This window comes from Heptranchias perlo, chromosome 3 (assembly GCF_035084215.1).
Source record: "Heptranchias perlo isolate sHepPer1 chromosome 3, sHepPer1.hap1, whole genome shotgun sequence".
In the NCBI taxonomy this organism is placed as follows: domain Eukaryota; kingdom Metazoa; phylum Chordata; class Chondrichthyes; order Hexanchiformes; family Hexanchidae; genus Heptranchias; species Heptranchias perlo.
The window spans coordinates 15895461-15912371 of NC_090327.1; the positions used below are offsets into that span (position 1 = coordinate 15895461).

The 16911-nt window shown below is 41.0% G+C and overlaps 1 protein-coding gene across 1 annotated transcript in view; it reads left to right on the top strand.

Moving 5' to 3' along the window:
• The window catches only part of LOC137310536 (piezo-type mechanosensitive ion channel component 2), a 624232-nt gene that overhangs the window by 372494 nt on the left and 234827 nt on the right, over positions 1-16911 (top strand). The window contains exon 5 of the mRNA XM_067978307.1: positions 4010-4172. Within this exon, the coding sequence (XP_067834408.1) occupies positions 4010-4172 (163 nt within the window). The remainder of the gene's footprint in view (positions 1-4009; positions 4173-16911) is intronic.

Genomic DNA, 16911 nt, shown 5'->3' on the forward strand with positions numbered 1-16911 from the left:
CCAAGCTCTAATTTTAAGATTGTTCTTGATTCTCCCACCAGAGGAAATAGTTTCTTTGTATCTACCCTATCGAATTCTTTTAACATTTTAAACACCTCGATCAGATCACCCCTCAATCTTCTATAATGGGGCTGGAGGTGTAAAACCAGCATTCTATGCCATCCTGTGGTATCGCACCTGGTGAGTTAGGTTAAATTTACCCCAACTGTTTCAGAAAACTGTCCTGGATACACTCTAGAAATTCATTGCCTTTATGACTTGAGCTGTTTTGCATCTCCCAGTCTATGTGAAAATCAAAATTCCCATTATAACCGCTTTGCCTTTGCTACATGCGTCTCTCATCTCCGTATTTATGAATTGCGCTGCTGCATCACTGCTGTCAGGAGGTCTGTAGACAACTCCTACTGTTTTGCTGTTTCTTAATTAATTTTGAATGGTCATAAAATCATGAAAAGTGGATGGCAAATTTCTAATACATGCTCCCAGCAGGGAAGGCTGGGAGTGCATAGTCAGTAAATTAGGTGTACCCATTTAATTTCCTCCTCCAGAGACATGAGTAATCGGGGTGTGAAGCAAATACTCGGTGCAAAAGATGGAGCAAGCTCAGGCGCACGTGTGTTACGCACGTAATTATACTATGCCTGAATTCCCTCAATCTTTTACGCCCCTCTATCGATCCTCGCTCCCAAACTCATCTCGGCTCATTATAGCGACTCCATCCCCAGGCTAAAGAGTCTTACACGCAAATTTCCTGCAATTACCCTGGTTCAAAATTTGTGTGGAACTAGGCCCAGTATTTTAGGTGCTGCAGGAAACAAAGTCATTTTTCTGGTGTTTCCATTGTGATTTTTTTAAAACCATTTAAAAAAATTTATCCTCATTGAGACCTGCACTGTATTTTCTGTTTCTTGGAATGCATTTTTGACTTCAGTATGAGTCACATTCAAAATTTAAAAGCTTCCACAATGTATACTATTCCTTGCAAATTGCTCCCATGTATCTTACAATACTGTTCTGCAACTAGGTGCTTAGAAGTGCAGGGATGAGCTCCCTTTAATTTCTCCATCCATCTCAGTGCAGAAATGCCTGACCTCAGCTTGGCATCTCGCACTGTGGGCACAGCTGAGATCAGAAGCTCCCCCTGTGAGGAACCATATGTGGAGTGGGTGATAGGGGTGGGGGAAGGTGTATGAAACCAAATACAAGCCTATGTACAATGAATGTTATGTGCAGCTCTTTTACAGACTGGGCAGCTAAACATAACACTGCAATTCTGTAGGCTCAAGGAAATCTTATCCAGACAGGACTGTGAGATCTTGTGTGAATGTTTGTGGATGACTCATACTATTTTTATTGCTGTGTTTGCTGCAGACAGGGTGAATGATTTTTTGCCAGTATTTGTCCACATTGCAGAACAGATGTAGAAATGAATACGTCTTTCTGTTGTGAAAGGCAGTTTGTTCCCTAATAAAAAAAAAGAAAATATGCTTCATCCCCCAACTTTGTTGATTTTTACATCTATATTGAAACATGGCACTTTTCCTCATTAGCATTCGTAACACGTATATTAAGGTTTTCCTTTCATTAAATGATTGAATATAAAAAGGTAATTATTCCTGTGTTTTTCTTGGAATATTGGATTAGGACACTGATCTTTCACCTCTGAGACTAGGGTCAGATATATCATGCATCCCACTCTAAGTGCTTATTTTCCAAATCTGTGCTACTCCTTTCCTCCTTCCGTTTTCCCTTCTTTGGTGTCACATAGAACCATAGAATGATACAGCACAGAAGGAGGCCACTCAGCCCATAGTGCCAACAAGATTTACCTTGTCTTCCCAACCGTGGTATGCTTCTGCATTATGCAACTTGGCCCTTCCTCCAGGTTTCTCAATAAAAAGAAACAAGACAAGTAAAAAAGAAATAACAGATCATTTCATTTGTCCTTTTGTACTCTGCTTCCAATCTTATTTTCATTTACTTCTTTAAGCATACACAATGCCATCGATTGAGTATTGGAGTATGATAAAACAAAAGGATGTTTGGTGCCTCTCCGTAGAATGCAATGCTTATTTCTACAGGTGAGGTTCCCTAGATAACTCATGAATGATTATACTACGAGCAAGTTACAACTCTTCTTACCAGCAAAAATAACAAAGAAAATTCCTAAGAGATATTGATCATTTGACCACTTATTAATAGACCATGGTAGAATCTTTCCCAGTTTTTACAAAGTTGGTAAAATTAAGTCATTAGGTGATATCACTGAATCATTTTGATGTACCATCTATGGAAATGTAGTCAATATTTTCAAATTTGCCAGCCTGTAATAATAAGAGATCATTATTGTGTTTCAAAAAGAATCCTAAAGAGACAGGTTTTTGACAAAACATAGTGTTAATATGAAATTTACATTGAGATATTCTCATATACAATTTCCTTTAATATTGGCTCCCTGGCAAATTAGAGTCTTTTTTCAGTACAATGAAATAAAGGCATTGGATTTTTTAAAGAAAATATAAACAATAACCACTGGAAAAAATGGATTAAAAAATGGATTAAGTAAGAGCAAGGTAAAATAAATACAGCTATGTTAAAGCTGTGAGTCTGTGTGTAAAACGAATGTGGAAAACAGTATTTTTCTCTCTAATTTGGCCACACATTCATCTTTCCTGCTGGGACTCCCAAAGATCTGTGATTGCTCCTTTTGATCGAGAAACAGCGCATTAATTGATTTCCTCACTATAGATGTGCGGGGCAGGAGAAACTGAAGTAGGATTGTTAGTTCTAAAAGTATCTCTGATGAAAAAATATGTGAAGAAGAAATGGCCATACTTTCACTGAAAATAATATTAGCACAAAAAAAAACAAACACAAAGATGAAATACTCAAAACAGACAACGGGGTAGGGAGGAATTTTCAACTGTCGGCTGTTTGTTTCTCATCTGAAAAACGGCCAAGCAGCAAAGGAAAATTTGGTGGTGACCTTGCACAACCATTTGCCTGTCTGATACAGTTTTCAGACAGGCCTTTAAATGGGTGCTCAGCACTCCCACCCAAAACAGGCGGGAAGGCTGCTTAAACACGCAATAGGTCCTCAGCCGGTTTTGGGACCCCAAATGCAATTTTCATGGAGAAATGTGCAGAGCATGCGAAGTGCATGGTAGTCCCAGTTTTTCCAAGTATTGAGCAGCCTAACCAGCAGTCCAGAAAGGAATCCCTGGAAGACTGCTCAGAAGAGGTACGGTTTTGCTTTTTTTAAAAGATTTTTGCGGAGCCAGGAGGGAGCATTATTCATTACTTATTCACTAGGATTAACACCTACAGTGCACTTTATAATACCTAAAGACTGTGTGGAGAAGTGTCAAAGCATTGGAATGATTCAAGTGTGTTTGCAGATAGCTATTTACATCTTTTTGTGAGGATTACGGTGAGGGCGGTGTAGCACGTTGGAGCTTCACTGGGCTTTTTCACAGAATTTTAGGACCGTCTCACAATCTTCCACATGGTTACTTACTAATCTGAGCCATGATGAGCCAAGGTTGGACATTTCCCCACGAGGAGATTGGGGAAAAATAGGAAGAAATCGCATAAAATATTGGAATCAATTTTTGTCTTTACCCTTTGGCTGGTAATCTGCCAGTACAATTCGCCCAACTGTCAAGTCCTGCAACCTTGGTTGGGAATGGTGCATGGCATGGGATTCTGGAGAAAAAAGAGGAGGTACCTCAAAGAAAGGGACTGCTTAATAAAGCTTTTGAGTAAGTACTGTAAGAGATGAAAAGTTATGATCAGGATTGTGCTAGTGTTACATTAGATCTGGAACTATGAATCCTTGTGGCTATTTTGCATCCAATGCCAAACTAGCATCAGCACCTGCCTATTACTACTAGAAATATGAATTGAGTGATAATACTGTATACAAAATGCAAGTACATCTGACTAAAGTGCTACGTTAATTTTAAAATATTCACATTTACTTAAGATGCATATTTTTTTTTCTTCACAGTATGAGTGGGGCAGATGCTGGGAACATTATTAGACTTTTTGCTCCAGATGTTGGAATGTTTGTTGCTGGCTTGGCTACATGGCTCGTCTGTAAAAGCTTAGTTCAGCAGCCACCAACAGAGGACATGGCACAGTACAATCCAGAGTTCCAGAATGAAGAACTGGTAAAACTTTTCTTTCCTCTTTTCCCTTTTTCCTTAGCCTTTACAATGAAACAGGAACATTGTGAATCCACAGCTTTTAGCTTCAGTGCAACAAAGTTGTTGCTTTAATGGCCCTTTGTTTATTTGTCAAACTGTTAAAACCAGATGGTTCACTAACATAATGGATAAGGCATGTGCTTCATGCTGATGTGGTAGCATTTCCCAGTTTAGTCCTGGCACTGATTGACCCTCGAACTTGTCACCCATTTCATGATTGGTTTTATTACTTGCCAGTTGAGCCATTGCGTGAGAAAGCTTAACTGACCTGAGGTGAAAATCAATAATTAAAAATGTGCTTTCAGTTGGACAAGTGCATTGCAGCATGGTAATGATAATGGTTCATTAATCGGTCCACCTACCTTTAGCCTGAAGAAAAATGGACAGAGGCAAGGGAATTATTGGGAATAGGAACAGGTAAATGAGTAACAGGTGCACTGTTTCAAAATAAAGTATAAATAAATGCGAAAAATCCCCTTTGCAACTATTAGCAAATGCGATGACTAACCAGTACTGACAAGAAACAACTCTCCCTGATCAAGTATAACATCTGTTAGCATCACTTTGCGATATGCCTCACCTCAAGACTAGAAAACACCTTTTGGTGTTTCTCTTTCCAAAGTTGTGTTTCCACACGTACACAACACATTTCTGCGTTTTGAACTATCAACCTTAATTGTCACCTGTGTAACAACAATTTATTCATCTGTAATCTCAAAAGCTAGTGATCAAGACTAAAACCTAAAACTGACTTATCCCACTGTCTTCTCTTCTGAGCTGCAGTTTCGTTTTCAGACTCTGTCCTAATAAATGTGTCCTGGAAATAGATAGGGATAATGTAAAACACAGTTTCAGTGCTCCAAGATGATACATGAATCCCTATCCACAGGGACTATTCTTACCAACAGACACTAAAATAGTTACTGAGAATCTTGCGTATTATACACAACTGTGTTATTTACTGGGAGAATTTCACTCTTATTTTGTTATAGTGTGTGCCCTGTTTATTATCTGAATGTCAGGGTTACAGGAACTCACATGGAGTGGCAAGGAATTCATGGAAACTTGGATAAAGAGAGAAAGAAACAAAGAATGAAAGAAAAACAGAAGATAAGAAAAAAAAGAAATCATAAAGGATGGGATGTGGATGAGGGAACGCAACTGAGAAAACAAAGAAAAACACAAGATTACTAGATAAATACTTCTGAGGGAAGTTTTTCAGCCCATCCCAGTTTATGCATGTAAAAAGTCCCTACAGTCCCCCTATCACGGCATCCAGCTGTTTATTAAATGATTTCAGGGTTTTTGGCTCCACTAAACCTACTCAAGAGTCCATTCCACAGGTTGATCTTTCTTTAATTTCCTGACGTCAATCCTAATTTGCTTTGCACTAGTTTGCTGCTTGTCCTACTGCCACAGTTTAACTTGAAGGAGTCAGACTTTAATGTACTGTTTTCCATCGTTCGAGGCTGGTGTTAAGAGTCTGACTTGTGGCTCTTTTCTGCATTGCTTCCATGGCTTGAATTTCTCAGTGACCAAGACTAGTCATAGGACTCGAGGTGGTCTGACCAGAGCCCCATATAGTTTCAGCATGTTTTGATCTAATATGTACTTTCCAGTTTTCGCTGTATAATTGAGTTTCTTGCTACACTACAGTGTACTGGGCACGTTAAGCTCCAAGTCTACTAATACCCTCGGAATTTGTTGATGCCATGCCAGTTTACAGGCATAAAACTGGCAATAAGGTGCCCAATTTGGCGGGTGGCATGTACACGCACATTCTGCAACACAAGTGTGCCGCCCGCCATATTGATAAAGGCAGAAAAAGAGGTGTCAAGGGCTCATGCCTGAAACAGGCGTTAGGCCCTTTGCTTAGGCCCTTTACTGTTGTGCCAAAGACCGTTGCAGGCTCCCAAGGCAACAAGGCAACCCCCACCCCCACTACGATCGCCTGCCACCCTCCTGATCGCTCCCCTCCCTCCCGATTGCTCCCCTCCCTCCAGATCACATCTCCCCCTCCTGATCGCCTCTCCCCTCTCAGGATATAGCTGAGGGCCGCTGCCGGCAAAGCAGTGGCCTGAAATCCAACGTCGATTCGCCGTCCTGAGGCCCAGTACCAGATGTGTCTCGAGCCTACCCGTTCGCAAAGTTTGCGTTGGCAAGCGTGCTATCCAATTTCAAGACCTACACCTTTTCAACTTGACTTATAGCTATTGAGACACTGTTCATGTGACATGTATGTCACCCATTTTTCTTCCTAGATATAATACTTTATTAGATGTAATTAAACTTAGGTCAACAAGATTGATGGAAAAAGCAGAGTATAGAAAAGGACATCAGCAATGCAAGAAAGAAATGGAAAGTTCTAACCGTTATATGAAACCTTGAACTAAAATTTGTCCTTATATACTTGAAAGGCATGGAAACAGTTTACTTTCTATACTTTCGTTGTGTATTCATAATTACATGTACAGAAAATATACAAACCAAAAATAAGCGCTCAATACGGGAAAAACCTGACCATGAAAGCGTTTGACTTTGAACAGTTGTGTAGGACTTTGTGAAGACCACAACCACAGCATAGTGCTGCATTAACTAAAAGGTAGCTCTCTTACTAAATCATTCAGTAAAACATATTGGCCACAAAGATTTTTTCATCTTGTAGCTTATAATAAGTGGTATGTTTGAAGCTTTATATCTTTACCCAAAAAGACCTGGTCCATTGAAACAGCTGCCTTTAATAGGAAAAACTGGTGAAGAAAGACTAATCATACAAATTGAAATAGCTAGATTGTTTAACTAGCAGAAAATGTAATTAAAAACAGCTGAATTTATGTGGAAAATACCACAGAACTGACCTCTGGGACTTGCTATTTGTATATCAGGACTTGTAGAAAATACCATTAAGAGTATCAGGTTGGCTCATTGGTATATGCTTGCCTGTGAATCAGAAGGGTTTGAGTTTAACTCCCACTGCAGGACTTGAGCAAGTAATTTGGCCTGATATTTCAGATGAGTTCTGCATTGTCAATGATGCTATTCCTCAGACATGTTTAACTGTCTACCAGTCTACATGGATGAAAAGTTCTAAATGTCTTAGCTGGCATCAATCCTTCAATCTATATCACCAAAAAGAGCTGATTGGTCAATGGTCATATTGCTGTGCACAGATTATCTGCTGCATTTCCCTACACATCAATCACTGCATTTCAATGTGCATGAAGTACTTTGAGATGTTTCTAAGAGAAATGAGAAGACAATGCTGGTCCTTTACTTCTACAGACTTATTGGGGGGAGAAAATGGAGACACGTGGTACCTCCTTTCTGCCACTAGAGGGTATTCTATTCCTTGCGTAGTTTATAAACGGCCCCAATCGGCCAGCAGCTTGTGGCGATTCGTAATTCACAGGGTATCTCTTCCTTGCCACAAGTTGTTGGCCGGCTTGCACATTAATAACAGCGTGTGTTGTTCGTTGACCGGTTACAGCAAATTCTGGACCATTAACGGTGTGCATCGTTCAGACGCTGTCATTTTTTCAGCAATCTGAAAATCTGGGCCATTATAAGACCAAACAGATCCTTATAAAATGCCACTTTGACACAGTTAACTCCTGGAGTCATACCTGTAAAAGACCCATGTGACCAGATAATATAAGAGAAGCAAGTGGAATAGGGCTCAAAGATAGGGAGTGTAAAGTAGTGTTCTCTGGTGTAGTTCCAGGAAAGGAGAGGAGTTAATCATTAAAATTAAGGATGTAAATGAATGGCTGGTAACCATCAAAATAACAATGCTACATGCATAAACAACTGGGAATATTTTCAGAGTAAAAAAGGAATGGTCCAGGAGAGATGGACCATTCAAATCGAATAGGAACAAAGAGACTTGCGAGGAACATGAAGGTAGCAATTGAGAATCGTTCATACTAGACTAGTGAGAGAGGGAGGTCAGGGAGGTATCCGGATCCAAATGAGGTGGATCATAAAGTAGAAGTTAGTCAATAAGTGGGTATGAACACAGTAACCCAGGGAGACATACATGTACCGAAGCCTAGGATAAAGCTGATACTGAGGGACATAATAGGAGGCAAATCGACGTTAAGGTACTCATACAATGAATGCTAAAAACATTAGAAATAAGATGACAGGACAGGAGACTGTTGCGGTGGTAGGGAACTAGGATGTGGTGGAAATATTAGAAACATAGACATCTCCGGAGGATGAAAATGTAACATTCAGGGGTATCGTGTTCAGAAAGAACAGAAGGGACAGAAAAGGGAGTGGTGTAGCTATATATCTTAGTGACAACTAGGGGGTAAATTAAGTCATTCCTGAATTAAACCTCACAAATTTATTTAATTTAGAATAAAGTTTTGCTTTCTGCTATTATTTTGGGGTAGATTTTTAAATAGGGTCTCAGAAATGAAAGACTTTAGGGATTTTAAAATTCAAAACTCTAGCTAAACTGTAACTACCAATAGCAACACTTACAACCCTAGGTACCTTTGGGTCTGCAACTGTAGATAACTTAAGATAGAATATTGGGCTCTCTAGTTACAGTGTGGGATCTCTAATAGTTTCAGGCAATTCAAGTGTTATTTTTTTAAGTCTGTTCAACCTCCAAGATAACTTTTCTTGTGTGGAGAAAGTTTAATAAGACAGTCACCTAGAAAGGTCTGCTTTGCTACTATCAACAAGTGGATGTAGTTAGTGAAATTATGGACTAGTTGTCCTCTTCACTCAGTGACATAGCCACTGTCTAATTTTGGGCAGAGAAATGTTTTACAGAACAGCATTGCTGCTGTTTTATGTTAGTATATTTTTACATTATAGAATCATAGAATCATAGAAGTTACAACATGGAAACAGGCCCTTCGGCCCAACATGTCCATGTCGCCCAGTTTATACCACTAAGCTAGTCCCAATTGCCTGCACTTGGCCCATATCCCTCGATACCCATCTTACCCATGTAACTGTCCAAATCTAATCTAACATTGATCATGTTAGATTAGATGCGCTGCTTCTCTTTATTTCTCCTTTGTCTTTGCAATAGTCTGTATCTTTCAACTTTAATTGCACAGCCCAGAACAGTCAAACTAAGCCAAGTATCCACAATACCACAACAAAGCTTGACATATTTGGCAATCGGGAACTTGAGTTCTTCAAACATAAACAATGAGTTCTTGTGTGTTTAGATGGCCAATTTTTCACCTCCTTCAATAGATGATGAAACATTCAGTATAACTCCCACCAGGTCGTACAGAGGCATTAACATTATTAAAAGTTGAACTGAGGCCATTAGAATTGCATTAATTTCAATTTTGCCACTTAGCAATAGTATAAAATTAAAGGAGAAAAGCACTCTATGGGGAAGCATTTTTCCTTTTATAAGCCAGCTATATAATTTATCAAAAATGTCCCTAGTTGTTAGGAGAAATCATTCTTAACAGCACTATGTTGCACCCTGCGGAGACCTGATATTTAGATTGGGTAGAAGCCTGATTCACATTCATCTGACGTCAGTCTGAGGCTCAGTTTGAGAAGACCTCTCTCGATTCAGTGATGATCAGAAGTTTTCAATCATTAAACAACTTAATTCCAGCTTAACACTGCTATGTGGAAAAAAAAACAAAGCAAAACAAGATATAAAAGCAGCCTTCCTAGATTCAAAGTCGATTATTTCACAAAGTAGCTCATTCATGCTGGGCTGTTGGGAGAAGATACTAAGCAGACCAGAGGGGGTTGGAATTGGAGACCAAGTCGACCCACACTTCCCTCATTCACCTCCCAGTAACCGGCCTGAGAATAACCTTATCGCAGGCTTGAGGGTAGGTGATCTGCTCTCTCAATCAGGGAGTAGTACATTTCAACTGGAGGTTCATATCGTGAAAGAAAAGTAACAATTCCAATTCTAAATAATTGGGGTATCTTTCCACAATATATAGGTTGACATTTGAACACACCAATGTTTTTAGATAGATTTACTAAATATTCTTGTAGGTTTTAAGAAAAATGCAGTTAACTGAAAGAAAGAATATAACTGCAATCTTTGGTTCTAGGTTTACATCAGATAATTCACAGATACCTGAGTCAAATTAAAATGAAGGAATTGTGCGTATAACATAAACAGCCTTTATCTGTTACAGTGATGGCTATTATTTTTAACAAATGTATTTAAGTCACACATATATCATAAAATATAATGTGTTACCTTGGCTCAGTTGGTAGCACTCTTGCCTCTGGGTTCAGGCTCTGTTCCAGGACTTGAGCGCATAATTCACTAGGGAAGAGGATGCTGCCATTGTAGCAGTAAAGGAGGAGATAGTAGCAATATTGGATAATAGAAAGAGGAGACCCCTAAAAGATTTGTAGGACTCAAAGTAGAAAACTCATCTGGTCCAGATGGGATGCATCCTGGGTTACTGAGGGAAGTAAGGGTGGAATTGCGGCGGCTCTAGCCACAATCTTCCAAACCTCCTTAGATATGGGGATGGTACCGGAGGACTGGAGGATTGCAAGTGTCCAAAAAAGGGGAGAGGGATAAACCCAGCAATTACAGGGCAGTCATCCTAACGTCGGTGGTAGGGAAACTTTTAGAGACAATAATCCGGGACAAAATTAATTGACATTTGGAAAAGTATGGGTTAATAAATGAAAGTCAGCACGGATTTGTTAAAGGAAAATTGTGTTTGACTAACTCGATTGAGTTCTTTGATGTGTGGTGATTTTACAATCCTAGCCCCTTTGAGACGATCCCAGATCAGGGGTACTTCTCAGGCATTCACTCTCAACCTAAGGTCGAGGTAGTTAAATCCTAAAGACACTGAATGGGTCTGAAGGTCTGGTCTATCTCTCCCCAAGGGAAAGGGATCACCCGAGAATATTACCGTCCTCCAGATAATGTTTTTAGCAAGTTTCAGCCAGATGGTAATATCCCGAATATTGTGAGGGTCTGGGGGTTTCTCCTCAATAATGTACCTCTTCACCAAAAGAATGTGCGGAGATGGGGTTCACGAGTTAGTGATACAGAAGACTATGCGAGACAAAATAAAAACTATACAGAGGTTTATTGATGAAACAATTTGCAATCTACAGCTGGTGAGACCGGTCAATCGCAACATTAACAGTTTCTTAAAAAGGTAAAAATTATAATTCTTAAAATTATTTAGACAGGATATCCATCAATTATCAAGGTAGCTTTTACCTTAAATCCCCGAGTAGTGGAAGCCTATAGAGCCACCTTACTCTGATGGTCGAGAGACGCTTCAGCCTTTCTAAGCGAATCTAAAAACCTTGAGCTGAGCTCTCAGAATTTATACCATTTTTTCCGATTACTTCATCTTGGCTGGGAGCATTCTTGTTGACAAGGCTCTTGTTGATTAACTTGGTTTCAATTCTTACTTATTAATGTTAATCAAAACTAGTTACATTTTAGCTGACCGCTGTTTTTCTTCAGCCTATGTTCATTGTAAAGAGTTATTTCAAGTACTGGTTAAAGGTAGGTGCCCTTGAGCCAGCTGCTGTTTTCAGCTTTTTGCTTATCTGTGTCCCATTGTGTAGGGTTAGCGAGGAATGCTGTAAGGTAGGCCCTCTTGACCATATCTGCTGTCTTCATCATGTGCTTATTTGTGTCCCGTTGTGTAGGGTTTATCAACTACTTCTCAAAGGTATGTCCCCTTGATGAAATTAATCATCCATGATTTAGCTGACTGGTGTTTTCAGCATTTTGCTTACTGCAAAGTATTTTCAAATGATTATTTAAAAATGTTAAAAGTTTGTTGTAAGAGGTCTTCAAATGATTATTAAAAGTAGGTACCCCTTGTCCCCAAATTCCTTCACAGATGAAGTAACAGAGAGGGTTGATGAGGGTAGTGCGGTTGATGTTGTGTATATGGACTTTCAAAAGGCATTTGAAAAAGTACCACATAATAGACTTATTAGCAAAATCCAAGCCCATGGGATTAAAGGGACAGTGGCAGCGTGGATACAAAATTGGCTGGGGGACAGAAAGCAGAGAGTAGTGGTGAACGGTTGTTTTTCAGACTGGAGGGAAGTATATAATGGTGTTCGCCAGGGGTCAGTATTAGGACCACTGCTCTTTTTGATATCTATTGATGACATGGACTTGGGTATAGAGGCTATAATATCAAAGTTTTCAGATGACGCAAAACTCGGAAATGTAGTAAACAATGTGAGGGATAGTAGCAGATTTCAGGAGGACATAGACAGAATGGTGAAATGAGCAGACACATGACAGATGAAATTTAACGCAAAGAAGTATGAAGTGATGCATTTTGGTTGGAAGAATGAGAAGCAATATAAACTAAATGGTACAATTTTAAAGACAGCGCAGGAACGGAGAGACCTGGGGGTGCACATATACAAATCTTTTGAAGGTAGCAGGGCAAGTTGAGAAAGCTGTTAGAAAAGCCTATGGGATCCAGGGCTTTATTAATAGAGTATAGGGTACAAAAGCAAGGAAGTTATGCTAAACCTTTATAAAACACTGGTTAGGCCTCAGCTGGAGTATTGTGTTCAATTCTGGGCACCATACTTTAGGAAGGATGTCAAGGCTTTAGAGAGGGTGCAGAAGAGATTTACTAGAATGGTACCAGGGATGAGGGACTTCAGTTATGCGGAGAGACTGGAGAAGCTGGGGTAGTTCTCCTTAGAACAGAGAAGGTTAAGGGGAGATTTGATAGAGGTGTTCAAAATCATTAATGGTTTTGACAGAGTAAATAAGGAGAAACTGTTTCCAGTGGCAGAAGGGGTGATAACCAGAGGACACAGATTTAAGGTGATCGGCAAAAGAGCCAGAAGTGACACGAAGGAACATTTTTTTATGCAGCGAGTTATAATGATCTGGAATGAACTGCCTGAAAGAGTGGTGGAAGCAGATTCAATCCTAACTTTCAAAAGGGAATTGGATAAATACTTGAAGGGATAAAAATTACAGGACTATGGGGAAAGAGCAGGGGAATGGAACTAATTGGATAGCTCTTTCAAAGGGCCGGCACAGTGGACGATGGGCCAAATGGCTCGTCCTGAGCTATATCTACTATGTGACTATGATACTATGAAAATCTAGAGTATCGGCTGACAATTCAGTACCATACTGAGAAAGTGTTACATTTATCAGAGATGCCAGGGCTGATTTTCATCTGCCTAACAACCCATGAGCAATTGGTTCTGGGGCAGCAGGGTAAATTGAACCTTTATTTAGGTCAGCAAGGAGGAATAGTGGGCCTGGAGGGCAGTTGGAGGTGGTTTTTGATTGCACTGATGCACAACTTCCATCTCCTGATATCGGGTGTCTGCCCATCCCCAGGTGCTATTCTCACCTGAATGATGATTAGCCCACGAAAATGATCTGAACCCAAAAATTCAGTCGGATTCAGCTATGCTCAAGTTGGCTGCATTCGAAAAGCACATTGCCTAACAAGAGTCGGGGCGGAGGGGGAGAGGAAAATTGAACCTGCTCTCTTTTGGATAAGATGTTAAAAAGAGTCCGTGGCTGTCAGTTCTGTTCATCAAAGACGGCACTTGAAGAACAGCAGGGAGTTATCCCATTGTCCTGATCAACGTTGCTCCCTCAACTGACACTACCAATAACGGATTAACTGCTTGCTTATCGCTATTTCATGTTTGTGGCATCTTGCTGTGAACAAACTGGCTGCCACTTTACCTACATAGTAGTGAGCGACTGCTCTTCAAAAGTAATTCATCAGTTGTAAAGCATTTTGGAATGTTCTGAGGATGTGATAAGGTACTGTACAAATGCTTTCTTTCTCAAGACTGATCAAATTAAACAATGATTCTGCGAATAGTTTGCAAATTTATTGAAAAATAATTTTATTGCAAATATCTAGATGACCTCATTCTGAATGTCAAAGGTTAGATCTTTCATGGACTCTTTAATAAAGGGGTTGAAGTGCAACAGGCCATGACTTCTGCCCTCTGATCTGCCCTACAAGTGATCCTATCCCAAATCCTGGAGGAGGGGTCATTTAAAAAGTTGAGGTGGGCGCCTGTGCTATATAGAGGTGCCCGCTCCACTTTGTCACCGGAAACCTGAAGCAGCACTTTGCAAGGGAAGCGGCTGAAGATTGAGAGGATTCAAAAACCTCCATTCCCTGCAGAACCCACACCTGCTTTCAGCAGGCAAGAGAACCACTGGATCTAACAGGAGACCCTGGCAGAATTCCCATGGCAGCCTGGGATGTCTCCAAGGCATGCCCCTAAACTGCCGCTGGGGCATAGTGGAGGCAGACAGAAGAAGTGACTGCCTCATCCCAGATTGGGATTTCCATCTCAATTTAAATAGGGAAGAAATCCAATGCATGTAGGTTCTGCCCCAAATTGTAACCTCTCCCTTCCCTGCCACAATTGCACTGGAATTTCACAGCCCGGGAGCATGGAACCTCGACCCTTATTTATCTGTATCATTATCATAATAGGTTTGGGTGCTTTTACAATGTGATTGACTTTCTGAGTCACTATTCACCACACGTTAGCAGTTTTCCTGAACCTATTTGCCACAAATTGACAATTTCACTTTGTGGATAGCAGCAAAAATATTTGAGCCATAGTTAACTTATTGTGCGATATAACTTGCATTAGATTTCTGTAGCAGTTTAAAAATAATTTTTGGATTGTACTATACTTGTAACATATTGCAGGATCCCAAACAGCACAAATGGAGACCATTCATCCCGTAATGTCTGTGCCAGCTGTTTGCTAGAGCAATCCAAAACTAATCCAATTGTCCTGCTCTCTCCCCATGGCCTTGTATCATTCTCTGCTTTAAATATTTATCCAGTTTTCTCTTAAAAGATGTAATGGTCTCTGCCTCAACCACTCCCTGCGACAAAGCATTCCATGTTCATACAACGCTCTGTGTTAAGAAATTTATCTCAATCTCTCACCTCACTCTCCTAGTGATCATTTTAAGTAGATGACCCCTAGGGTCAGGTGGGAGGTGAAGATACCAGCTTTTGCAATTGCGACTGCAACCCGGCTCCCACTTCTGGGTTCGATGTGGACTTGTTTGGATGATGCTCGGAGCCAAATCGTGGAGGTTAGGTCACCAATTATTGCTGGCGGATGGGTATTTAGGGGGGCACTTAATGTCCTTAAGAGACATCAAATAGCGTTTTTTTAATTGAATGTAATTGAGCTTTAAATTTAACACCTCCAGGACGGCTTTCCCGGGGCTCGTGAATCTCGCCAGGTGAAAGGAGGTGAGAAGAGCCGGTTCATCAGATAAGCGCCTTTATTGCACCGATTGTGGGCCAGGAGGAGCAGGCCCAACAAGCTTACCTGCCGTAATCGGACCCCTGCGATCGGCCGATTTCTCCCCCCCACCCCCGATGTCCCAGACCCCCTCCCCCCAGATGTCCGACCTCCCCGTGATGTCAATGATCTTCCTCCGTTGTCCAAAGCCCCCGATATCTCCAGCCTCCACGATGTCCAACACGCCCCCCCCCACAAATGATCGACCCCTCCCTCCTGATGACCGCCCCCCCCCCCCAACCCCCCGATGTCCGGCCCCAACCCCCCGATGACCGACCCCCTCCCCCTGCGATGTCTGCTCCACCCCCCGCCCCTCACGATGTCTGGCCCCAACCCCACTCCCCCCCCCCCCCCCTCCCCACCGATGACCGACTCCCACTCCCCGCCCCCCATCACGAATCTGGCTGACTGCCGCACAGGAAACCCAGAAGTAAAATTGTAATCATTCATTTAGGTCGTGATCACACTTCCTGACCTGCCAACTTTACTTCTGGGTTTCCCACACGATAATCTACCCACCCCGGCACTCTTCCTGGCTCCATGTAAAAATCATGCCCCTAATCACTAATTCCCCAACCAGAGGGAATAGTCTTTCCCCATTCACTCTATCAAAATTCATCACAGTTTTAAAAACCTTTAAAGATTCACCAGTGGAAATAGTCCCAGCATCTCAAGGCTCTCCTCATAAGTATTGGTTCCCAACTTGGCATCATCCTGGTGAATCTATGTTGAATGCTTTTTGTGGCTTTAATGTCCTTTCTAAACTGGGGCACACAAATCTACATGCAATATTCTAACTATGGCCACATATACTTGTTGTTTGGATTACTGTGTCTTTGTTGCTTTTTTTTTTAAAGTGATCTTCCACGCATAACAGCAACAACATCTTTAACTTTCAAAAGCATTTCAAGGTGCTTTACAGAGGGAAAATTAAAAAGAAGAATGGCTATCGAGCCATGAGTGAAGAACTAGGAGAGATTACCAAAAGCTTAATTGAAAAGATAGGGTCGATTTTCATTTCTGGCATAAATTGGGCAGGCAGTGGGCTGGAGTCTTCTCCGTCCCGGCCGATAACACTGACAGGAGGCTCAATCGATTTTTTGTGATCGGGCCTCATTTCAATACAAGAGGAAAGCTGCCAGGGCTAACCTTGTGTTTTATAATGTGGAGATGCCGGTGATGGACTGGGGTTGACAATTGTAAACAATTTTACAACACCAAGTTATAGTCCAGCAATTTTATTTTAAATTCACAAGCTTTCGGAGATTTTCTCCTTCCTCAGGCAAATGTTTCAAGATCTCCTTGAAGCCTACGCATTTATACATATTGAACAATAATAAATGGTGTTTACAGACTGCCCCTGCAACTGCCCGTTGCCAAGGCAATCACCGTGTTCAGACAGAGAGGTGTTACC